General features: G+C 48.7%; 1 protein-coding gene across 2 annotated transcripts in view; it reads left to right on the top strand.

The window, feature by feature from the left end:
- The window catches only part of Galnt12 (polypeptide N-acetylgalactosaminyltransferase 12), a 28761-nt gene extending 25895 nt beyond the window's left edge, over positions 1 to 2866 (top strand). The window contains exons 9-10 of one of the 2 annotated variants that reach the window (NM_001426999.1): positions 21 to 167; positions 2238 to 2866. In NM_001426999.1, coding sequence (NP_001413928.1) covers positions 21 to 167; positions 2238 to 2378 — 288 coding nt within the window. In that variant the 3' untranslated portion in view covers positions 2379 to 2866. The remainder of the gene's footprint in view (positions 1 to 20; positions 168 to 2237) is intronic. The other variant, XM_039111024.2, reaches the window with a different exon arrangement.
- Positions 2867 to 25389: the final 22523 nt, after the last annotated feature.

Here is a 25389-nt window from a genome sequence, read left to right on the forward strand (position 1 = left end):
GTTGGTCATGCTCTTGTTAGTTTTTCGAGTATACATCCCGGCAAGAAATACGATATAACACCCGCCAGCCCGAGGCCTGCATAGCAGTGGAGGAAGGGAAGGACGTCCTTATCATGGATCTCTGCAAAGATACCGTTCCGGAGAATCAGGAGTTCGTCCTACAGGAGGTCAGTGAATCTGCAGCTTTCTGTACGACTGCGGAAGCCAGGTTTACTCTTAGCCTGCTCCCAGTCTCAGACACTGGAAACTTCACTTCGACCCTGGGAGGTGACTATAGGGTGAGAGTCTGTGGCTCCTGGTGACAGTGGGGCTTTCTTCTCTCTCAGTCCTTTACACTATGAGCTGCTGTGGGTTGTAATAGAAAGTAAGTTTGCTGCTGATGTATAGGGGTGAGATGGGCTATCCGAGTGCCAAAGCATGAGGTTAGACCCAAGCATAAACCACTCTGCTTCTCTGAGCCTCACTTTGCCCTTGCTATGAAACATGCTTGTTACTAGCAGCCTTGTTCTGCTCCAGGAAGGACTTAGAGATTCCCAGGACTTCCTATGGAAGTCGTGAGGCCCTCTAGAGTCACTTTTGATGGACAATTTGGTGTCGTGGCACACCTAGAAGGCACAGGCCCCTGGCCCACTTGCAGCAGGCCTGTCACAAGACTTCATAAATCTCTGGAGGAAGTGACTCCAAAGGAAAATGAGTTCTCTTTCACTCATCACTCGGTGCTAGCATCTCGGATGGGCAGAGATTCTCCTGCACTGCTCACAGATGGGTTAGTCCGAAATCCCATTCAGAGTTGAAATATATTTTCCTGTAGAAGAGTGTAATAATAAAAGCAGTGGAGTTTGCAGGCTCCCTGGAAGAGCTGAGCCCCAGAGTGTTGCCTGCTTGAGAGAAGAGAGTAAGAGCTGGGCATGGTAGTGCACGCCTCTAATCCCAATACTCAGGAGCCTGAGGCAGGAAGATTGTGAGTTCCAGGGCAGCAAGACCTGTCTTAAAATTAAAATAGTTTAGGAAAAGTAGTCCACACACCCCACAGTCTGTTGCCCATTTTGCATTTGTCTTCTAACCCCCCCCCCAGAGATCACTAGTATGATGTAGAAACAAGAGTGATCATGTGCTGCCTTAAGAATTCCTCTGCAGGGCTGGAGGGATGCCTCTGGATGAAGCTGTTGGCGTATAGGCAGGAGGAAGGGAACTCGTAGTTCCAGCACCCTCACAAAGACCTGACAAGGGCCTGGGAGGCAGTGCTTAGCAAACAGAGAGGGATCCCCTGGACAAGCTGGCCAGCTAAATCGGTAAACTCGAGAGTCGGAAAAGACCCTGTCTCAAGCAAAGAAGGTGGAGGGAATACTGTGTCATCTTCTGGTCTCTGCACGCACATACACGTATGTGTACACGCAATACACGTATGTGTACACGCACATGTGTATGAACCCACACACACACAGATTTTATCTTAAAATTCAGGGATCACTTTGGAGAAGTGAGCATGTGTAGAAGAAGTCTGGGCGGAGAGATACTGCAACCAGTCACCCACTTTTAGCTTCCTCAGGAGGGAACTTGGAGGGCCATGGAAGGGTCAGGGTTAACAACATCTAGCCGCTTGCAAGGCCTCTCCCTCAGAATCAAGAGGCTATGCATTCTCACTGTTGGCTGCTGGCCCCTTGATAAGTTCCTCAGAATAAGTACAGCTAACAGAGGAGAGAGGGACAAGATACACAGCAAAGAGAGACTCTCCATGCCCTCAGCAAGTGTTGGGAAGCAAGCGGGCCCCGTTAAAGATTACCATACCCTGGGGTCTGAGACTGGAACCAGAGACCCCAGTAGTGGGCTTTCATCCAGGCTGAGAACAGGTGACCTGGGAACTCAGGTCCCTCACCTGGGTGTGCTGCTGCCACATTTAGGAGTATGGCCAGGTCACGTGGCTCTGTTAAACTGCTCAGGAGGAGGAAGTCATAGGGTTGGAGTTAGATGATGAAGAGACATGAGGGGGAGGTAAATAAAGGATCTTGGCTGTGACTTCCCTGAAGGAGAACAGAGTGGCTAGAGAGAACAGAGAGCTAGAGGCTCTGACCCGTCCTCTTGAGTAGCCAGCAGGTGGCGCTGTTTTGCACAGCTCCCAGTTCTGAAATGCTAACAGTCCCTCCCTGGGGTCTTCAGAACCTGCCTGAAGGGAACTGGGCTTTTCTGAGAAGTCACTGAAATCATCTTGAACACACAGTGTCTGTTGTCATTTGTAGGACGGCACGTTAGTCCACAAGCAGAGCGGGAAATGTGTGGAGGCCACGGAGAAGGAGTTCGACACTTCCTTTGCTCCGCACTTGCGGGATTGTAGCAGCTCAGACAACCAGAGGTGGCTCTTCAAGGAGCGCATGTCATAGCACACCGCCTCGCCAGGGAAGGAGCCCACCGCTGCCATGGGCTGTGTGCCCGGTGAGATGGACAAAGCACATGGTTGTCATCTGTGAATGTGTTGGACTCCACAGCAATGTGAATCATCTTTGTACAGATTTGGAAAACTTTAAAAATGTCTCCCAGTGTCCCGTTTTCTAAGGGCAATCCTAAGATGTTGCCTTTGGTGTTTGGGAAACTTAATGCACGATGTGCATTTTACCCATGGTGCCTTTTATTCTTATTCGCAGAAAGGGTAAATATTTTATTTTGTTACTTACAAAGCTTCCCGGGTGTTTAGTATAATTTACACAAACTGGTAATACCTCAAATGTCGACTGGTAATACCTCAATGTCATCAAGTTAGAGTTCTCTCAGGGGGGTGAGACGGACACTAGAAATCCTGTCTTGATTTCATTTGGTGTGAGTGGGTGGGATAGTCTAGATTTATACAATAAAGAATGCTTTTTGCTTATGTGCCGATCATCAAAACTCTATCATAATGTTCATACTGACCCAAACAGGCTAACCAAATCTGAAAGCTCAAAGAAAGAATATGGTTTGCCAAGGTCCTACAGACTTGAGAGTGTGCATTTCCAGCAGTGTCTAATGGGAGGGTGTCTGGTGACTTAGGAGGACTTGACTACTGTGACTGTAAGACACATTTATATCCCTTCTAGTTTTTAATCACAGGACAGTTCCAGGGAGAAACGGAATGTTCTACATGAAACTCAACTTTTAAGTTTTTCCTTAAATAGTATTTGATGATTTAATATTATTATTTATAATAGTGTTTGATTATTGAGTTTCTGATGAAGCAGCCGCTGTGCACATTGCTGGATAATCCTGATGTCTGGGTGGCTCCAGATCAGCTCCAAGAGCTACAGTGGACTGAGGCCATGAGTCCCTGGCTAGAGTGCCTGCCTACCACGCATGGAGCCCTGGTTAAGTTCCCAGAACCCCATTTACAAAAATCAACTTGTCGGCACACCCCTAATCCCTGCCTGCACTGGGGAAGTGGAGGCACGAGAATCACTGAGTTATCACTGGCTACACAGAGAGTTTGAGGTTAGGTTGGGCTACATGAGACCCTGTCTCGGGAAGACATCAGTCAGAAGGTAGACTGCGGATCTTACTTTTGTCCCGGTCAATTGTGAAAACACAAGTGATTGATTAAAAGCGTCACTGCATTTCTCCAGCTCTTCTCTCCGACACTGTATCCTGAGGGCATCTATCCCTCTGGAGTGATGCAAACAGCTCCTCAGAAACAGGTCTGCTCTGCCTGGATCCACGGGCTGGTACTTAGTTTGTATGTGTGAGATGGAGACGGTGAAACCGAGTTTGAGGGCAGGAGCAGGTAGGGCTTAGCCTGGTTTGGGGCATGTGAGGAATGAGATGTTACCTCTGATGTCGTCCCCTGCCACCTTTTTTTTATGTGTATGTAGCGTGTGTATATGTGCTTACATATCTGAAGCACATGTGTGTTGAGGTGAGAGTTTTAATTAAGATGTCTTCCTTGATCCTTCTCTGCAGTCCTCCACGTCTGCCAGGTTTTCCATGGGTGCTGGGAACCCATCCTCCGATCCTTACTCGTTGAAGGCAAGCACCTTATCCACTGAGCCATCCCACCCCTTTACATTCTCATAAAACCCCTGTGTAAAGTGCACAGCACGGTGCATGTCAGCAGGTGTTTATCCAGAAGCAAATACAAAATAATGCATTTCTCTCTGTGGAATAGGCAGCCCCTCCTCAGGTCAGTGTGTGGCGGCTTCTGCACAGCTCAGCTCTCACGCTGAAATTAGGCTGCTCTTCAGGAGGTGGGACTGAGGGTGGGGCAGTTTCTGCCAGACTCAGCTTTCTTGCTGAGGCAGGCTGGATCTGGCCTTTCCCCTTGTCCTGCTGGGGAGACTTGTGGGTCAGGGGAAGGACCGCTGTTCTGCTTCCCCCTGCCTTCTGTACTGCAGGGTTAGGTGGGCCTGGTGTGGCAGTGAGCCCCTCCCCAAACAGAGGAAAACAGCCTGGGTGGGCCAGACATGCAGTCGATGTCCCAGACTGCACCCGGAGTGTGGGAGGCTGCACCTGTGTGTGTGCGCCTCAGAGGCATGGCAGCCAATTGGCTCGGCTCGAGAACTCTTCACTGATTTCTTCCGCCAGGCGCAGTAAACTTCAGGGTGTGGGACGATCATGAAAACAATATTCTTTTAGTATTGGAGATGTTATATTTGAGGCGGCTTTCCCTTCCGTGATGGGTGAAGGGTGTAAAAAGGCCGCATGGGTGTGAGAAGGTGCCTCCAGCTGTCTGGCCTGTGTGTTCCCCTGTCTCCAGGGTGTGGATGCAGTGCTGGTGTGCAAAGTGCCTGAGGCAGATGGGTTTGGTTCCCAGGGTTCCGTTCTGCTTTACTGTTGGGGCTCTCAGGAGAGCATCCGTCCTACTCTGCCTCGCAGGAGACCTGGGTGTTTGATGGTAGATGTTATTGTATGTTTTACGTGGTTGACTTCTATATCCTGGAGAGCCTGAGACCCAAGTGTCCGACCTGTGGATATGTGTTCCTCTCACAGGATTTGTTTATACTGGCAGGTGGCTGTCGCTGTTCCTTAGGTCTAATAGAACCTGTCAGGATCACCATTCTCTGGAGAGCCCTGACCTGGAAAGAAACAAGTTAGGGTTAGGAGTGTTAGCAAGTACGCCATGGGAAAGAAAATCACATGAAAGCAAGAAGCAGTGTATCACAGATCCAGAGAAGAGTGAGACAGGGCTTATGTTAGGCAGGTTCTCTAGGGGAACAGAACTGATAAGTGAATAAGTGTGGATGGATGGATGGATGGATGGATGGATGGATGGATGGATAGATGATAGAGAAGGGGGATTTATTAGAATTACATAGATTATAGGTGATAGGTAGATGATGGGCAGATAGATGATAGATAAATTAATGATGGATAGATGATAGATAGATAGACAGGCAGAAAGACAGACAGACAGAGAAGGGGGATATATTAGAATGGCTTACATAGATAAGTAATAGACGATGGACAGATGATAGATAAATAAATGATGGGTAGATAGATGACGGATAATAGATGGATAGAGAGAGAAGGGATTTATGATATGTGGATGGATAATGAATAGATAGATAGATAAATAGATAGATAGATAGATAGATAGATAGATAGATAGATAGATAGATAGATACGGAAAGGGGATCTATAAGAATGGCTTACAGGCTGTGGTCCAGCTAGTCCAACAATGGCTGTGCACAACTGGAAGGTCCAAGAACACAGCAGCTGCTCAGTCCACGAGGGTGGATGTCTCCACTGGGTTTCATTATGCACTGGGATCTTTAGGAAGTGGGCTCTAGTGCACGTGAAGGGGTTGGCCTGCCAGCGAGAGTGAGAGCCGGCAGGCAGAGCAAGCAGACTCATGTCTTCCGTGTCCTTAGACCATCAGCCAACAGCATGGCCCAGGGTAAGAATGGATCTTTCCACAAAAGATCTGGATTAAAAGTGGGTCTTCCACCTTCAAATTATCAAATTAAGCAAAACCCCCTCACAGGTATGCCCAGGTACTTGTTACTTCCTGATGTCATCAAGTGACAACTAAGAATAGCCACTGCTGTGCCCATTTTGCAAATCCCAAAAGGCTACCAAGGAGCTGATTCGATGGAATCGCATTAGGGTCTTTATTCAAGCTCGAGCCCGGGCTGTACCATTGTCACTGATACAGCAGGGTGGGAGTGTGAACCCCCGGCCCAGTTTCAAGCAAGCATTTATAGCGCCAAGCAAACAAGCAAGGGGGTATCCAGCCTGGCACACATCTGGATGGGAGGCTATTTATGGAATTTGTTGCCCTTTAGAATGATTGGCTGGTGCTGGGAGCCATACCATAAACTCTGATAGGTAAATATCTCTAGGTACAACTCTTAACTTCTGCTTTCCTCCTGATTGGCAGTGGTTAGGGAGTGACCTGAGACTAGTGCTAGGTGCAGGCTTGGTGGGTCAGCCTTAGGTCAGGTTCTCCTAAGACAGAATCTGAAGCCAAGATGGTGTGGATCTGGTCTCTCAGCCACCATAGGCCCCAAGAGACCAGCAGGAAGAGTGAGCTGTCTGGGATATGAACAGTCAACCAAGAAAAGAATGGTGGTGTTGGGGCACAGGTGACCAAAGCCTTTGCTCAGGGTGCTATCTTAGCACTATCCCTGCAGGGTTTGAACAGGTATGTTCAGAGTTGAGCCACTCCTGCAAAGCCACACTGAGACAGGTGGTCCACAGTGAGACAGGTAGTCCTCAGTGAGACAGGTGGTCCTCAGTGAGACAGGTGGTCCTCAGTGAGACAGGTGGTCCTCAGTGAGACAGGTGGTCCTCAAGGCAGATCCTCTGTCTACACTGGGTGTGGGGATCAGTGGAGTGAGGCTTGTAGGAGAGTGGCCACCAGGAGATGGGTGTATAATTCACACTGAGGAACTAGAGATGGGGAGGAGAGCTGGAAGTGATGCTGAGGACGTCCTCACCTATCTCTGCTGTGAGCAAGTGAGCCCTATGGCCACTGGAGGCTGACAGTGCACATAAGTCATCGCCTAACTTGGATAATGGTTCTCAAGAAATGATGAGATCCATTATGGATCTATTGCCCATCTGGATGATGGCCTAGGTATGTCTTCTGGTGATCTATCTCTCTCTCTCTCTCTCTCTCTCTCTCTCTCTCTCTCTCTCTCTCTCTCTCTCTCTCACATGGTCCTTCAGTTTCCTGTACTTTATGCTCTGAGGTTCCACATAGTGTTTGCTGAATTGTAAGGACGTTGGTGCTTCTCTGAAGGGTGGATTCATTTGCATCAGGCCGGTTTCACTTATTTGGGAATTTTTCAAGCCTTCCTTCCATATTCGTGAGGTAGTTTAGCTGGGTATAGGACCGTCCTTGGTGTGTCTGGTTGTTTATTCCGGGACTGAGGCCCGCATAACTTCACAATCAGTTTTGCAGAACTTTCTGCTCTGAGGAAGTGGCGCATTCTCCGGTTTCCACTCTGCAGCCCTCCCTTCTGTGCTCTTACCGCCAGCAGCTCCAGCATACTTGTCCTTGCTGAGGGTCTATTTAAGGAACCACAGACGTTCTCTATTAGGCTCCTCAGGATTTCCTCCGTGCTTTGTTCTGGGTGTCCCTGAGTTTTCCTACTGTAGCCAAGAAGTTAGCAGGCAAAGTTAGCAATCACCCCCTTCCTCATCGTCCCTTGTAGGTCAAAGGGCAGGGTGTGCTCACCTTTACTTGCCTTTCAGCTCTGGGTCTCGAATGGAAGGGTGCTGTGTCCTACTGCTGCATTCTCTGAGACATGAGCTGTGCACTCCAGCTCACTGATAGCAGGAATCAGACTTTGCAGTGGTTGGACCGAAGCTCAGCTCTTGGAGGTCACTGCTGAGAACCTGCTGCTGGCTTTGAAGAAGCAAGCCGCCATGTTGTAGTGTGGCTAGATCCCAAGATGGCCTTTAGGAGCCAAGTTCAGATTGAGTGACTAGGATCAGAGACGCATCAGTGGTTTTCGTCGGTCCATAGGAACACAGATATTGTATGTACAGTAAGATTGGAGTACCAGGGACCCTCTGCCTATTACTCCTACGGGTCAGTCTAGAAGATTCCATTGTTTTAGACTGATTTAAAAATTCCCACGAAATAAAATGTCCTCACATGACAAATATTGCTCAGGAAAGATTTGTTTTACTTACAAGATTTTACTGTGTTTTATTTTATATATAATTATATATAATATTTTGTGTATTGTTTATGGACTGAGGAGTTTGCTTGGCTGAAGTGTTCTGTCCTAGCAGCTTCCCTCTCCCCTCCTGTTAGAACAGCTCTTCACACATTCCCCTGCACTGAGGGAATCGTCTGCCACTTAGAGAGTGGCTGCATTTGTGCTTAGCAGTTCTAGGGCGGGGCTGAGGGTCTGTGTGCCTAAGTCTTAGGGGACGCCATTACTTCTGGGGTGTAAGTTTCCAGCACCTATTTTCTTCTTGCATTTCTTTTTTATTCATTCTTCCCAGTTTCCTCATCTCTTCCCCTTTTCCTCACAACCAGCAATCCCCCCTCTCCTCCCCCTCCACTCTCTTTCATCTCATGATGTCCCCCAGTCTGGCCATGAATCCTCTCTGTAGTCCAGGCTGCCTCAGTCTCCCAGGTGCTGGATTTACAGGTATGTGCCACTGTGTGGTGAATGGGCTGCATGTCCAACGGCACGACCTTAACAAGTGAGAGTAAGAAGAAGGAAGCAGGGCTTCGGTGAGATCCTACATGAAGAGAAAGAGAGGCAGAAGGAGGCTCCAGCCAGCCCCCACCTCCACAGGCGTGCCTTCCTGAGTGACACACTAGGTGGTGGTGTCAGCTCGGAAATAGGGCAGTGCTTCTGCGGTAGACAAGACGATGGTTTCGAAACTCATGTAAATCTGAGATCCTTGGGATGGGTGGATACCTGGGAGGCACCCAGAGGTCACCCCGTGCCAAGTGTGGTTGTTGGGGGAAATGGGACTGTCGAGGAAAGGGTGTGTTTGCAGACAAAGCAACCAGAGCTGAATTCTCACGTTGGTGCTTCACACTCTGTTTTATAACTGTCTTCTGAATTTGGCTTGGCTGAAGTGCTCGCAAGTGTCAGTGGATCTCTTTTTAAGATTGATCCTTCACAGACTGGCTGTGCCATATCAGACTATAAAGTTCCATGTCACAGCTGCAGTATTTACTCGGTAAGCATGACTGGGAATACTGGCCTGTTTCCTAGTGGGCTGGGGAGACGGCTCAGTGGTTAAGAGCAGTAACTGCTTTTCCGGAGGACCTGAATTTGACTCCCAGAACCCACATGGCAGCTCACTCCAGTTCCAAGAGCTCCAACTCTTTCTTCTAGACCCCTCAGCTACCAGGCATGAATGCAGCACACACAGATACACATCACAGACATACATGCAGGTAAAATATTCATACACATTGCATATAATTAAAAGAACAAGCTATATCCTCAATATCTTTATCAGTGGCTCTAGAGACTTGCTCTCTACGTAGGTTACACTGTCTGATCTTGTCAGGTTGGCTGAGGGGGGCACTGTGGCTTCCCATGTGCAGCTTTTATTCAGGATGGTGATAATTACCTCAACGAAAGCACTGCTCTAAGCACGTCCTACTAGTGAGCTCGTTGGATTCTCAAAATACCTGCCAAGGTGCTAGCCCACACAAACCCTGGCTGGCCCTGTTTTAGATAGAAACACTGGAGAGGGCAGAGATGGTCTTAGTTCATAACGCACCCTGGACTTACTCCAGAGTTCAGTGATTGCTGCTCTCTTGCTTCTCAGAGGGGAGGAGAGGTGACTCACAGGTCCCCATGGGTCTCACAGCTCCCACATCCTGATGTAGGGCCATCCGTTCAACTCTTAGCCCACTTACACAATGGCTACTGACAGCTTGAATGAATGAGTCTGTCCCCTTGGAGAGCACAGGAGATTTGTGGCTGATTTACATTTGCGTAGAGAGTTGCAAGTCAAGAAGAAGCCAGGGACCGTGCCCCACAGTGGAGCCACTTAGGGGCCAGACTGCCACTCCTTTGTGATCTGTGACTTCACCCTCCACCCTCACAGGGCAGGGGCTGGGGAGGTATTTCCTCAGTCTTGCCTCGTTAGATCCCTGCTGCCCTGCTGGAGAGGCCAGAGCCCACATCAGCTGGGATTGCTCCATCTAGCCCTTCACCACCTTCCAGTACTCAGTCCCTGCGGAACGGAGGCTTCTGCCCCAACTGCTGAATCATGAAATGTCTGAATCATCTTGAACTTTTTATAAGGCAGGGGTCAGTGAGAGAGATTGCTCATGGGAGCCTTAAGAGAGATTTTAGCACCCGAGAAGAGTTTTACCAGATGTGTGTGCCCGTTGGTACAGCTCTGGTGTAGTCAATCGAGAAGGACTGCAGATCACCACTGGATTCTCACAGACAACTGAACTGAGGAAGCAAGTGACTGTTGTGGGCCCTACAGGGACAACAGGAGTCAAATGCTTGCCTCTCCGGCCTTGCAGAAATCGCTCATCTGTGTCTCCAGCACACGTGGCCTGCCTTAGTCTATCTCCTGCCTCTGAGCAGGAGTCCTCACATGACACATCCTGGTGGTGCTGACATGGGTCTCCCTGGAGCTTCCATTCTTGCTCTAGATCTCCTCAGAGGCCACCCAGTGTGTTTGCTCTTAGCCCCTGGAAGGTCCTTAAGAGAGCAGATGTCCTGGAGTGTCCTCTAACCCCAGGATAGCCCGCCAGCCTTGTGCCTCCACCATTCTGCTGGGGTGTGGTTTTTTCATGGGTTTGCAGGAAGGAGAGAAGCAAGTACCAGCATTAAATCTACATTTTAATTGGCGGTTTGGGCTCCCTTCTGATCCACAGCTGACTAGGCCAGGCTGACCTCAGATACCTCAGAAGTGATGCAAGTGATGTTGCGAGGCTGTGGAGTGGACAGGGAACAAGAAGGAAAGGCCTGCTGGTCATGGTGGAACCTACCTGGAATCCCAGCACTCAGGAGGTGGAGATGGGAGGATGAAAGGAGCCTGGGCTATATAAGAACCTGTACCCACAAAGGTGGAAAGATCCAGGAAGTCAATAATAATAATAATAATAATAATAATAATAATAATAAAAAAGATTGAAGCATCATGAAAAAGCTGGGCAGTATGTTATTTGACATATGGACACAAATCCAGGAAGAAGTATGAAAGCACTGAGGGCGGGTTCTCAGTCTGGAGTGGGAGCATTCACAGGGGGCGGGTGTGTGTGATGTGTGTGTGTGCAGGGAGCATAGAGCAAGCAATGGGACTCTTGCTCTGGCTTGTTCCCAGAGATAGCTAGGGACGGTGTGCCAGAGAAGAGAATTCCTGTTGCTCTTCACCAGTGTCCTGTGATGTCTACTACGGGCAGAACACAAAAGCACAGATCTTCAGAGCTGGCCAAGCCTCAACTGTACTACTCCACAGGGATTTTAATTTTTCAGTTTTTCTCACCCATAATTACTTTAGTTCTCTGGGAAAAAAACTAGAATCCAAGAGTTTCAAGAAGTCTGGGGTCATTTCAGTCCAGGGGCAAGGAGTGGTCGGACTGGGGGCTGCCGTTTCTCGGAAGCCTCCTGAGTTCTTTGCCTTCACACTTGGATTCCTGCTGATGAAAACTCTTTCAGCCAGGTGTGGCGGTGCATACCTGTAATCAAAGCATTTGGGAGGCTGGGGCGGGAGGATTGCCATGATGCCAAGAGTTTGAGGCCAGCCTTGTCTGTAGAGTAAGTTCAATACATAAGAATAACAAATAACATAAGCAAATGTACACATAGACAAAACAAAGAAAACAATTTTTTTCTTTTTTCTTTTTTTTTTCAGAGCTGGGGACCGAACTCAGGGCGTTGCGCTTGCTAGGCAGAAAACAATTTTTTAAAGAACACCTCTAAGTGGGGTCAGATTCCAAACCCTATCGCTAGAGAGACAACCAAGAACCAAGGTTGGACTTGGGTCAGCAGGAGGTAAAGTCAGGAGTTGCTGTGGCTGGGACTGGTGCTACGTTCCGTTTGGCTGCTTGGACTCTGGGCAAACCACCTTCCTGATGAACCACTCACCCCCAAGTATAGAAAGAGTAGGGTCCGGGGCAGGAGGGAGCATGAGCTTTATGTGAGTTAGGGGAAAATGCTGCTCCTCCCAACCCCAGGCCAGTTTGGTGGTGTTCAGGGAGCATGCACTGCGGGCGGGGTGCAGAGTCTTCACAGGCAGACTTCAAAGTCTTAGACCTAGGGAGAGCTGGGCACAGAACAGTGTCGGGAGCAGCCAGGAGACTGCCTTGCTGAGCTAAGAGGCACAGGCATCCCACCCTCCACAGAGGTGAAGTTTTTGACTCCTCTTCTCCATAACTAAGATCTCTGTGGAGAATAAGTACCTGAGAGGCATAGGCATTTGGTGGGGTCATTTCTACCAAGTCTTTTCACTGTGAAGTTGGGACGCCACTCCTGCCCCTCAAAGGAACCGGAAGGGGTTGGTTCACGCTTCCTGCCAAAAGACACGTGGCTCCTCTGAAATCCTCTGGGCTGGAATTCAGAGGAGCTGAGCGCTTGTCCCAATGTAAGTGGGGTTCATTTCACTGCCCCTGGAGCCAGAAACTGCAGGGAAATAAAACTGGGTCAGAATCTGGATGGTTCTGGGAACTTGTCCATAGAACAAATTGATTTATGGGGACCCAGCTGTGAGGAACGGCATACAACAGGGCCCAGCGGAGATACACTCCAGATGTGGCCTCATTAAAGGCAGGCCTAGAACAATGGGGCCCAAAGGCGTCCTCCGGCTATTGGGTCATGAAGACAGGGTGGGCAGGGGTCTATGGTGTCAGCCGCTTTCTTCAAGCCGGAAAGCCAGTGAGAACTCACTCTGTCCGACTCCACCAGCTACAGATGGAGAACCAGAGGCCCAGAGAGGGAAGTATCCGGCCAGTGTCACGCAGCACCAGAACTCTCATTCCCTGATGCCGGCCCAGTGTCTGTCCCAGTTCCATTGTGTCTTTGATTAAAAGTAGAGCAGGCTTGACTCTGATGGCACCATCGGTTCTTATCCTGTCGCTGTGTTAACAATACTCTGACAAAAACAACTTAAGGGAGAAAGGGTTCATTTTAGTGCACAGTCCGTTGTGGGAGGGGTCAAGGGGGAAGAGACTGAAGCAGTATGCACAGCCAAGAAACGGAGAGGGGCGTGCAGCCAGTCTTTGGCGACTTTGTGGGGTCTTTCTTCCACCCTGTTCCATCCCTTTGTTTCCACACTTTCAACCCCCAACACTAGATAGAGGGGAAAGGGGGTGACGCTGCCATTAGACTAGTTCTGTTGATCAGGGGTGTTGAGTTTCTTGGGCAATTGATTTTTGCCATCAGGATATCTAGTTTATTCTTTCTTTGTGCATGACTGCATAAACCTTGACCACCACCAACCAACGGCAAATAACCAACAACCCCCCCCAATCTTTCGGGGCCCTCTGAAAAGTCCCCAGGATTCCAAATGTCACACAATCACAGAAGCTACCTGCTGCTGGAAAAATCACGCCCCTGCTAGAGCAGGAGGCAAATCATAGTCAGCTGCTGTGGACCATCTGAAGCAGCTGGGTATTGAAAATGAAAACACATTCTTCGAATGTTTCTGTCTCTTTCAAAGAAACCAACCAAAATGCCAAAGTTGTCACTACAGGGGTGAATGTTTATCAGTCCTCTGTCTTCCTTTGTTTTATACAATACAGATGGCCCTGCCCAGGGAGTGGCTCCACCCACATGTAAGATGGGTGCCTACATCAGTGAACTTAAGATCATCCCCCACAGACAAGGCTTAGCTCCTGGGTGATATAAATTGAGTCATGTTGGTAATAAACACTAACCATTGCAGATGGGGGTGGGGATGAGGGAAGGCTAGTTCTGTTGTAAAGAGCCATCCTGCTGTTGACCTGGAGCCTTGCTGTCCCTAGAGCTAAGTGAAGTAACCCCATCTCCACCATGCCACATGAGCTCCTAGGCCCTCAGTGACCCCATTCCCCTGGAACTGTCCTCCCGGGTTCTCGTTCAGGGTTTCTGGTTGCTCTTCCAAGGACAAAGGGGGCAGCTCTGATACTGGGGTCAGAACACTTGCGGTGAATCTCTGATAGAAATAGATTTTGGCTTGGGAGCTTGGGAACTAAAACCACACCTGATGGAGTCTCATACAAGGCTGGCTCCTGAGGTGTGTACAGCTGTCTTTAACACTTTATTTTCTCCGTATTATTACGAAAAATAAGCCAATTCTAACAGAACGTAATTTCATTAAGCTGCATAATCTTTGAATTTAGTTAATTTTAGTGTGTGATGTTTTTATTTCCAAGTTTTTAAACAATAAAATAAAAAATAATAAGAGTAAAAAATGTAAGCTCGTTGCTGAAAAATATGACACTACAAAAACATATTATCAAGAAACCACTCATTCTGTGACCAGAGACAGCACCACTGAAATATTTCCCTCTAGCCTTCTGTTTATTTTTATTTTCTGCTTAATTGTTGAAGGAGCCATTGAGCTAAAGCCATTCCATTTAGTGTGTGTGTGTGTCTGTGTGTGTGTGTGTGTGCACGTGTGTATACATGGATGAGAGAGAGACAGAGAGAGACACACACAGACAGACAAAGACACAAAGGAAAAAGAGACAGAGGGAATAAATGTCTTAACTTAAAAAGTACCCTTATTCTCTTCTCATGCCTCACTGGTCTTTTTCTTGCCTTCAAGTATTGCCTTTCTAATTTTATGTCATATTCATAGATAGATAGATAAATAGATAGATAGATAATAGATGATTGATAAAATAGATTATAGATAGACAATAGGTAGATAGATTACAGATAGATTATAGATAGATAATACAATAATACATAAATGATAGATTAAATAGATAATAGATTATGGATAGATAGATGATAGATAATAGATTATGGATAGAGGAGATAGATAGATAGATAGATAGATAGATAGATAGATAGATAGATAGATGGATGGATGGATAGATTGTGTACATAATCTAGATTCTATGTGAGAGAAACATTTGTCTTTCTGACTGATTGATTTTGTTTGACCTGATACTCTTCAACTCACTCATTTTCCTGCAGATGAAAATGCCATTCTTCTTCACAGCTGAGTAAAATGCCATCCTGAATATGTCCACAGTTTCTTTAGACATGTATCTGTTGCAGGCAATCTAGACTGGTTCCATACTTTGACTGCAGTCAGTGGTGCTGCGGTAGTCATGGATGTGCAAGCATCTGTGATGAGGACCGGAGACTTTCAGGTATGTGTGCCCAAGTGTGCTGAGGCCAAATCAGAGTGGATTCTACCAGTCTTTTCTTGACCACAGCTCCTTTCATTTGGCTGCCCGTCTGGGTGATCCCAGCACTCCAGACGCAGAGGTAGGTAGATTTCTGTGAATTCAAGGCCAGCCTGGTCTACATAGTGAGTTCTAGGAGTGAGGACTATGTAGAAAGACCCAGTCTCAAAACAAACAAACAAACAAACAAAAAACAAACCCAAATCAAGCAAAACAAAGAAAACCCTCCTGCCCAGTAAACAGTCCATCCCTCGGGATGCAGAATTAGGATCCTGGGTTTATGTGCATCAAGTCATCCTGCCCCTTCCTGGGAGAAACCCTCAACTTTGCTTTGATCTTATCCGTCTCTTGCTTGCTTGCTTGCTTGGTTTTTACTTTTTTTGCTTTTGTTGTTGTTCTTTGTTTTTGGTTTTTGTTCTTGAGATAGGGTCTCAAGTAACCCCAGCTGGCCACAAATTCCTGATCCTCTAGCCTCTACCTCCTGAGGGTCGTGATTACAGGGGGTGTCACTACACTCGGCTGTCAACCTTTGCTCTACATGCTAGAGGCTCTCACAGTTAGAATGATGAACACCGTTTACTGTGTGTACTCATGTGAGACACCAGGATGACTGGTTTTCATACATGAGTTTGTTGAATTTTCATGACAAACCTCACAACAGAAGTGTTTTACATTATAGATGTCTGCTTTCATCATTTAATTTGAGACACACACACACACACACACACACACACACACACACACACACACACAGGAGAGAGAGAGAGAGAGAGAGAGAGAGAGAGAGAGAGAGAGAGAGAGGCAAGAACACAGAGAGAAAAATGTATATAGGCCATAGGACAACTTGTAGGAGTTCTTTCCTTCTACCATGCAGGTCTTGGGAATGAAAGCCATGCCATCAAGCTTGGCACCCTTTTCCTACAGAGCCATCTTGCCGGTCCTGTGGTGTTTTTCTAGCTGTAAATTTTAGGAGGAGAAACAGAGTCTGTGTGATATTGGGTCCCACCTGGACTGAGGGGTACTGAGTCCAGTGAGATTATAGCCTCATCTATGATGGTCTATTAATTTAGCCAGAAGAAACAGTGTCTCTCAAGGTATAGCCTCGTCAGGCCTAGCTCTCGAATGCTGTACTCTGAGGAGCAAGCCTTGGCACCTGTGTCCAGCATACCTGCCCCACTCCTTCTGGCTTCCAGGCACCTATTCCCCTTATGAAAAATCTCTCAGAGACAGCTGGATTCATTTGGAATTCCTGGAAACAATAGTTTTCAATCCTCCTGTCTACTGTGCCTGTTGTGTGCAGCCCCTAATGCCTGGCTGCTAGGATAGTATAGGCAGGCTACACGGGTGCCTGGCTTTCCCTGTGCTGCTCAGTAAGCACTGTAGAACAGTGTGCTAAAAGTAGAGCCCATCTGAGGGGGCATCCTGCCATGGTACGTGTCTGACGTGGCGTGTAGAAGCATCTTTTCTCCCCAGTTATAGTCAAGAGATGGCTTCTTATAGGCCCCTCAGACCCCCATCTGGCCCTTCTCTTGCCAGCTGTCTGTGGTTGGCGAGGAGTCCCCTCCCATGCCCACTGCCCTCAGAATCATGACACAGCATGGCTCTGCCTCTTCCCCCACATGGCTCAGAGGAGACTTCCCTTCCGGAGGGTGGAGTTGCAGAAGCACACTTTAAAATATGGGTTGGATTTTCATTTTCGGCTGTTTGCTAAATTTGGTCATAACTGTGTCTTCTGGTTCTAAAAAAGAGTGAAAGGGAGCAGCTGTCTTCAGGGGAGGCCTTGCAGCAAGCAGGGTGGGGATGGTGCACCACAGGCTGCTCAGCCTTCTGCTTCCTCCCTGAACATCTGAGGCCAACTCTGAGGAATGAAAGGGCCTGGCAGAACCCAAGAGAGGTCCGCGCAGTCTCCCAGGAACTCACCACAGCTTTTGACACTCTTAAATGTACCAGAGCTCTGCCCCATGGGAACACAAGTGCTAACACTGATCCCATCCTGGGGACCCCGCCAATTATGATTCCAGACCATAATTCCAGGCGAGGGTGGCACACCGAGGCAGCATTTTGTCTAGGAGCCATGGCTGAGGAGCGAGTCAAGGCCATCTGATCCCAAGTTCTAGTTGTTTCCTTGAGGCGAGAGGTGTCCCTCCCTTGCCCTGTGACTGCAGTATAGACACAGGATGACATTGGGTCACTGGGTGACGAGGCATAGTTAAAAGAGGAGACTGGAGGAAGGTATGGTCTGGCTCTTGACAGATTAGGATGTACTGGGCTACCAGGAAAGGCCTGTGGATAGGCCGTAACGTACAGTGAGCTTCTGAATCACGGGATGGACTACTGAGGAAGCCGCATCTGTGTCAGGGCCATGCCTTGTGCCAGATGAGCTGAAAGTTCACCAGGGGTGGGGAGGAGCACTTGCAAGGGAGCACGGCCACAGCTGGTTGCAGAGCTCTTTCTGCATTGCGTCATCCTTCCCTGAGCATGTGTGTCCCAGTCCTCCCTCAGAGAGCTGCACAAAGCTGGGATTTGATCATACTGTGTGGCTTGGCTTCTGTCCCCAACCCTGCACTCGGCCTTCCCACCAAGGTCATGGGCCTTTCATTGGCTGGAGCCCTTGAAAACTTTTCTTCCTCCTGTTCCCACACCCCTTTGCTCTGTATGGCTTTGTTGCTTCTCTGCTTTAGTTCCTTTTCCTCACAGCTGCCATGGAGACCCTGTTGCCCAAGGTTTCCTCCCCATCAGTTGTACAGGGATCCTACCTTTATTCTTCAGTCTCATTTCCCAGGATCCCATTGGACCCTCTTTGGACCTTTAGGTCCTAGCTCATCCCAAGTGTGACTTGAGATGAGCTGTCACCGTGTTACTCAGTGACAAGTGCATTCAGCTTCAAATCCCACAAACCCGAGAGGCAGGGGACAAGGCCCATGGGTGGCTTTCTTCAAGGCGCTCAAATTCAAGTTCATACCTATGAGGAACAGGCTGCATCTTCAACTACTTCCATACTTAGGCCCAGTCAAGAGCTTCAAGTACAACTATATCCAGGATGCGTGCACAAGGCCTTGCTCTTTTTCACTCTGCCTACACACATCTGTCCTGAGGAAGAGGGGGCTCATGCATATTTATTTATGTCACAAATCTTACAAAGTGCTCAGCCCTGGGTCCTGGGACCCTTTAGCTGTAGAGGGGGCTGGTACCTTGTCATCAAGGCATGGGGAAGAAGACAGGAAAGAGGCGAGGGTGGCACACTTGTCAGCGTTTTGTCTAGGAGCTGTGGCCAGGCAGCAAGGCAAAGCCATCTGATCCCAAGTTCCAGTTGTATCCATGAGGGGAACAATATTCCCTCTCTTCCCCTGTGCCTGCCTGTGGCTACAGTATAGACACAGCAATATGGATGACGCACTGGGGCACAGGATGAACATAGCCCTGCTGGATGGCAGAGCAACACGCCAGAAGGAGCTGGTGGCCTCTTGACTGACTTGGGGCAACCTTTCCTAGTTCAGTATGGCTTCCGGTGTTTCCACTGAAATTATATGTGTTGCTCAGTTCACCTCTGTAGCAGTTCAATCTGTAGGCTTCCATTCAGAGAGGGGGGTACATCGACAGTGACAAGCAGTATCTGCGAGTTCTCAGACACACCATACCTCTTCTTTCCTTTGTTTTTTCCCTTCCCTTCTTTCAGTTATTGACTTCATTTCTTCCTTTATCTTTTCGAATGCCTTTTTTTTTTTTAATTCTTTGACAGTTTCATACTGGGCATCAGGATAATGTCCAACCCAGATCCTGCCTCTTGTTTCCCCCAGCTTCTGGAATGGTAGATATCGAGGTGATTACAGAGCTAGCAAGGATAGAGGAGACACACTGAGAGTCGCGTAGAGGTTTTCCAAACACAGATGCAAGGAAGGCTCTTCCAAGCAGAGGAAGCAGCTTGTGTTGGGCTCAGAAGCCTGCAAGAGTCCCTAGTGCGGAGATCTGTGGGCTCAGAGCCATGGGCACTGGGAGAGTCCAGGGTGGGGCTGAGGAATGGAAGCCTGGCTGGACAGGGACTTGCTTTACTTGACAAGACTTGCCAGTGGTCTTCTTCCTCCCGAAAAGGACTCAGTAAAGCAGGACCAACAACTTTGCAGACACACACCTCCTGCCTTCATGTTCCCTGCTGTCCTTGAGTCTCTTGCCTCTCTTCTGAATGAGTCTCCCGCCTGGCTTCACTTAATTTCCACAGGAAAACTGGCAAGAGCAACATCCGTCTAAATTCCCCCCAAACTCACTCCAGATTTCCAGGGTCAGAGAAGGAGGGTCTCTGTGAGGTCAGAGGTGACAGTCTCAGGATCAGTGGACTTATGCTGATTGACCCTAGGTGACAGCAGCGTCCCCATGCCAGCTCTTGGCAGGATACAGATGTTCAGAAGGGCTTCCCCAGGAGGGAGACCAGCAGCGGGTGGGGGAGGGAGCTAGTGAGGGCTTGTTCCCGTGGGCCCTGCCCAGCTCTGCAGTGCTGCTGAGGGTCATGTTCTTCCAGAGGGCGTGGTCAGCAAGTGCTTTAGTATTCCAGCAGCTGCCCTGGCCTGCCGAGGCTGCTTTCCTCACACGGTCCTGAGACACTGGTCTCAGCCCACTCTCATTAGTTTGCAGCTGCACAACCAACTTATTTGCTCTGGATGGGGGAATGGGGGGTCACTTTCTCTTCCGTGACTCAGGGAACGGCATAGCATAGAGCTGATAAAGGGAGTGGGTCTCTGGGGATCTCCCTCTTTCTGAGCCTCTCTTCACCTGCTGAAATACAGCCCCAGTGGGTCTCTGAGGTGTTGCAGGGGAGAGCTGTGAACACTGAAGTCATACAGACAAGTCCTCCCCAGGGGCTCGTTTTCTTCTCTGGGACAAAACAACCTTAAATCTATCTATCTATCCATTTAAGAACTAAGTTAGCACAAAGGTCTCACCACCTGCTGTGACATGGGCCTGCGCAGACCCTGGGTGAGTCTATGGAAGTCACAGAATACCTCTAGAGCATGGCTGATGACTGACTGGTGTGACCGCTAGTGTGTACCACTGTAGAACTCTGCCAGCCCGCCACACATATGCTCCACCCTCTACCCCAGGAGTGACGGGCTGATGTGGAGGGGTGGGAGGTATAGGCAGGATTCCAGTCTGGATTGCCCAGGTTCTCTCTCTAGAGAAAGGACGGTGCTAGGTTACTGGGCGCCCCTTTGGAGAGGTCCACCATCCTGCAGTTCTGCCTAGAGGCAGTTCCCCCCAGCCCTCCACTGACTCTCCTCACTTTCATAGCCAGGCCTCTGTGAGCATCAGGGTCCTGCTGCTCTGTGAATGGACAGCTTCCGGCTCCTTGGTTTGTATCTGCATCTTGTACGCCCCCCATTTCACGGACATCCGACGTAGGCAGTGAGCTATGAATGGGAGCAGTGCAGAAGCCCTGCTCATCCCGGCCACATTTCTGTTGTCTGGCACCAAGCTTGGGAATTTGTTGGCTCTCAACAAATAATTGTTGAGTCTTTAAATGAATGTCTCACCTGGGAATCTAGAATTTGGAAGCAAAAGGATCACAACAGGAAGAGGAGTCACCACAAGGCATGTGTGGTGCAGAGGCTCTGGCCAGTGTTGTGGGGGTCCAGGTCCATCCAGACACTCAAGGCATTTCCCCTAGGTTCCACCTCACACCCCGAAGGCTAGAATAGCGTCTTCAAAAGAGCACACTCCATGGCAGAACTGTTTGAGAGGCCAAGAAAGAGAAGGACGGAAGTGTGTGTTGCTCTCTGTCTCGGGAAGTTATGGTGACCTTGACAGAACCATTTCAAAGGCCTGGATATGGGGAAGAGACCATGCTGCAAGGGAGTGGACGGGAGTGCAGGAGGTGGTGCCTGTGAGTCTAGTGGTGCTTCTGAAGGCATCTGAGAGGAGAGATGGCGGTAGCTGTTTCTGCCAGAGCAGGATCACATCAAGATTAATTTGGAAATGTTTCCGAATAATAAAAACCAATTCATTTATAAGACTGTCAGTTCCTTGTCTTGCTGGTCACTGGGAAGTAGGATGTCAGAGCTGAGGGGATTCTGACACACTTCTCTCTTTCACTGGATGAGGTGCCTGAGGCCCCAGAAGGGAGGGACTCACCCAAGGTCACACAGCCAATGAAGCAGTCATTCTAGAACTCAGGCTCCTGTGTGTCCAGCCCAGGGCTCTTTTCCCATTTTATTCTTCCCTTTGTTCTTCCTGAAGACTTTACTGGCTGCATGAAATGGAAAGCATCTTATTTATTTTTAGTTTATTCACAATGAATAAAATGGGTAGTGGGTTTTTCCTTATATATCAGAACCAAAGCTGTGGCTTATGTAACAGCAAAATGAATGAGAAACGGTTTTGCCAGGAAACAAAGGTGCCTTTGAGTATTTAAAGCTCCAGGATAAACCCCAGATTGGCCCAGATGACAGGGCTCAGTTATGCTTGGGAAACCGATGGAGAAGGCTGGTGTGTGTGTGTCTCTGTGTGTGTGTGTCTGTATGTCTCTCTGTGTGTGTCTGTGTGTATGTGCATAGCAGACGCCGTCCATGAGGGATTTCTAAGGCACCAGGTTAAAGCCCCTGAGTTGAGCCTCCTTAGTACTGACTGCAGTTTTTATTGTTACTAACGTGAAACGCATGAAGGATTTGCCTTCTTGACTTTCTCTGTGTGTGTGTGTGCTCATGTGTGCTGGTCTCTCTGTGTGTGCTCATGTGTGCTTGTCTGTGTATGCGTGTTCATGTGGGCTGGTGCACTGCATGAGTGTGCTCTATGGAGGCCAGAGACAACCTTAGGTATTGTTCCTCAGGAGCCATCTGCATTCTATGTGATAGTCTCTTATTGGCCTGGAGCCCACGAAATAGGCGAGGCTGGCTGGCCAGTGAGTCCCATGGATCTGATCCTCGCTGTGTCCCCAGCCCTGGGAGACAAGCACATGCCAGTGCCGGCCTCTTCTTGTTGTTGTTGTTGTTGCTGTTGTTCTGTGTTCCCTTACATAGGTTCTGGGGAGAATACTTGGCTCCCTGTGTTTGCACGGCCAGCACTTCACTGACTAAGCTACCTGTTCAATCCATTCTTAATCACTTCTAATTGGACAGTTGGGCAGCGCTAAGCATCCAGGCATGCCTAGGTTGTACCAACATCATTGACTTTCATCTCCAGAACTCGTAGTAATCTTGTAAGATCGAAACTTTGAACTCACCAGATAGCAGCTCCCTGCTCCGTCCCTCCACCCCCCCCCCAGTCTGTTCTGCTCTCTGTCTCTTGGGTCTGATGGTTAGGGGAACCATTTGGCATTCATTCTTTGGTGACAGGCTTGCTGCTTTGAGCACCTTCCCTGGGCTCTGACCTGTCCAGGAGACCTCAGCCGAAGAGAGGCAAGGGCACCTACCCTGTTGGACCCTTCTCTTGCAAACCATCTCTGATGGGGTGGAGTGGCCCCAGGTGACTGTCCCGACTGACTAAGGATGAGAGGGAAGATGGAGACAAATTAATGACAAAAATATAAATGTCCTGCTTGAAAAATGTATGGTTGGGATCCTTGCAAGTGCATCTGTGGGTGGCAATTAGTTTCACAGCACAGGCGCCCTCTAAATTTGTGTCTCTGGGTCTGTTTCCTTCCTGTCTGGCTTTGACTGGTCGCTTGGGAAGCTATGCCTAAGGGGCCTTCCCCATTCCATTCCCATGCTTCTTGATTCTTGTGGTAATAATCAATCGCTCTCTGTCTCTGTCTCTGTCTCTGTCTCTGTCTCTCTCTCTCTCTGTGTGTGTGTGTGTGTGTGTGTGTGTGTATGTGTGTGTGTCTTCTCTCTCTCCATACAAGAGGCTCAGACAGAATGCAAGCATTTCATAGGATAAATAATCTATATTGGACAATGTTATGTGCACACATAATACATTCTGATAATATCTAATCTACTCTTCCTTCCTCTCTCCTAGACCCTCCATCCCCCTCCTTCCTCCTGGAACCTGTCTCACACCCTCTGTTTCTACATTCAGGTCTTTCAATTTCAGTTTTAAATACCCTACTGTGTGTAATCAGGGCTGCTTGAGTGGATGAACCTGGGCATGGGTTGTTATTTACTGAATGAACATGGGCCCCTTACCAGTGGCTACACCCTTAAAGGAGAATGACTCCCCGACCCCGTCAGCCATGAAGCCCCTCACCCAGCCATGCTCACTGGCTTGATGCTGTGCCTTAGTTTCTTCACCTAAAAATGGGGCTGTAAGTTCTAGTCTAAATACCATGCACCACTGACATTTTAATAAAATAAACTGATAGAAACCAGAGTTCTTAAATTGTCGGATGAAAGCCAGGGAATTAGAAGATGGGGGAGAGGGAGATGCTGAGAAACTGCCGCTGGCCCTGGTGTGCCTGTAGCACTCTTGAACCCACAGCGGCTGTGGATCCCTGCACAGCATCAAGCCAGTGAGCAGTCCAGCATGGCTGGGTGAGGGGCTTCATGGCTGACGGGGTCGGGGAGTCATTCTCCTTTAAGGGTGTAGCCACTGGTAAGGGGCCCATGTTCATTCAGTAAATAACAACCCATGCCCAGGTTCATCCACTCAAGCAGCCCTGATTACACACAGTAGGGTATTTAAATTGAAAGACCTGAATGTAGGAGCAGAGCGTGTGAGACAGGTTCCAGGAGGAAGGAGGGGGCTAGGAGAGAGGAAGGAAGAGTAGATTAGATATTATCAGAATGTATTATGTGCACACATAACATTGGAACCATCTCAGACCTGTGAGTCACGGGAGAGTCCACGTCCTTAGCTCAGGATCCATTCTCCGGCTCCGTGTTTGCTGTCATTTATTAATTTGAATATGAAGGAAGCTGGCCATAGCGGCACTTCTGCAGTGCCACCACTTGGGAGGTGGAAGAAGTAGATCAGGGGTTCAGGGTCTTCCTTGACTGTGTAATGAACTCAAGGCTAGCCTGAGCTATGAGACCCTATCTCAATAAACAAGACAGAAAAAGAGTAGCATAGCAGATTTCCACATGCATGGTTCTCCCCATGACCTCCCATCCGACCTCAGACCAAGTCCTTCTACATTTTCCTCCTACTCCACGGCCAATCTTCCAGTAAACCAGTGAGTCCTAAACCCAGTGAGTCCTAAACCCTGAGTATGCTTCAACACACCCACTTGTCTGCGGTCCTGGACCCCTGACCTCCAGGGCTCTCCATCTGTCCCTGAGTTGACTCCTCCTCTGGCTGTGATGCTCATTTCTGTTCTTTTTCACCTCTCAGTTCTTGGTCAGTGTGGATCTGAGCAGATTTTGACTAATTTCTATACCGCAGGGTATCTCAGGGCCACTTGAGCTGCTCAGGGAGACTTGTCACTGTAGGGAGTTGTTTGTGACATCCAAGAGAGACCTGGACTTGCTCCCCTCTCGTCCGATCTCCAAGCCCCACAAACCTCTATTGAATAGATACCCATCCTGCCTCTGCTCCCTGCACAGCTCTGCCACTGTCTTCCATCCCTTTGTCATGTCCTAGGACACACCTCCTCCTTGTGTCCTGTCATCTCTACAGTTCCCTTATCTGGCTTTTGCCCCATGTCCAGTCACAACAGTGTCAGCTGCTGATACTGTCAGTCCCCACATTGGGAAGTCCACCTCATTAGGGAGCCCTGACCTCCTCAGCTCTAAAAGCATCTTGCAACCAGTGGCTGTCTCAGCTGGGTTCATAGCTGCTCCCTCCTCCCCATTTGCCTGTAAACTGTTCACTTTCGCCATCATGGGGGTCCCTCTCCAAATCAAAACTGATAATGGACCAGCTTTCAAAAGTTGCACCAGTTGCCAAAGTTTCTGTGAAACTTGGAAGATGGTCCACTATATTGGTATCTCCCCAAGTCCCCAGGGTCAAGCCGTCATTGAAAGAACACTTAAAAAACAATTAATCAAACAAGCACAAGGCTCCCTATCACCAAATATACAATTACATCTGGCATAATTCACACTCAGTATATCAAATGTCTCTGCTACCCAAGATGAACCTCCCGTTGTCTGTCACTGGAGACGGCTAACACATATACCACCTATCTTGGTCAGGTGCAAGAACCCACTAGATGGGTGTTGGATGGGCCTGATCCCCTCCTAACAATGGGAAGGGGCTTTGCCTGTACTTTTCCACAGGAT

Source organism: Rattus norvegicus, chromosome 5, assembly GCF_036323735.1.
Source record: "Rattus norvegicus strain BN/NHsdMcwi chromosome 5, GRCr8, whole genome shotgun sequence".
NCBI classification, from domain to species: domain Eukaryota; kingdom Metazoa; phylum Chordata; class Mammalia; order Rodentia; family Muridae; genus Rattus; species Rattus norvegicus.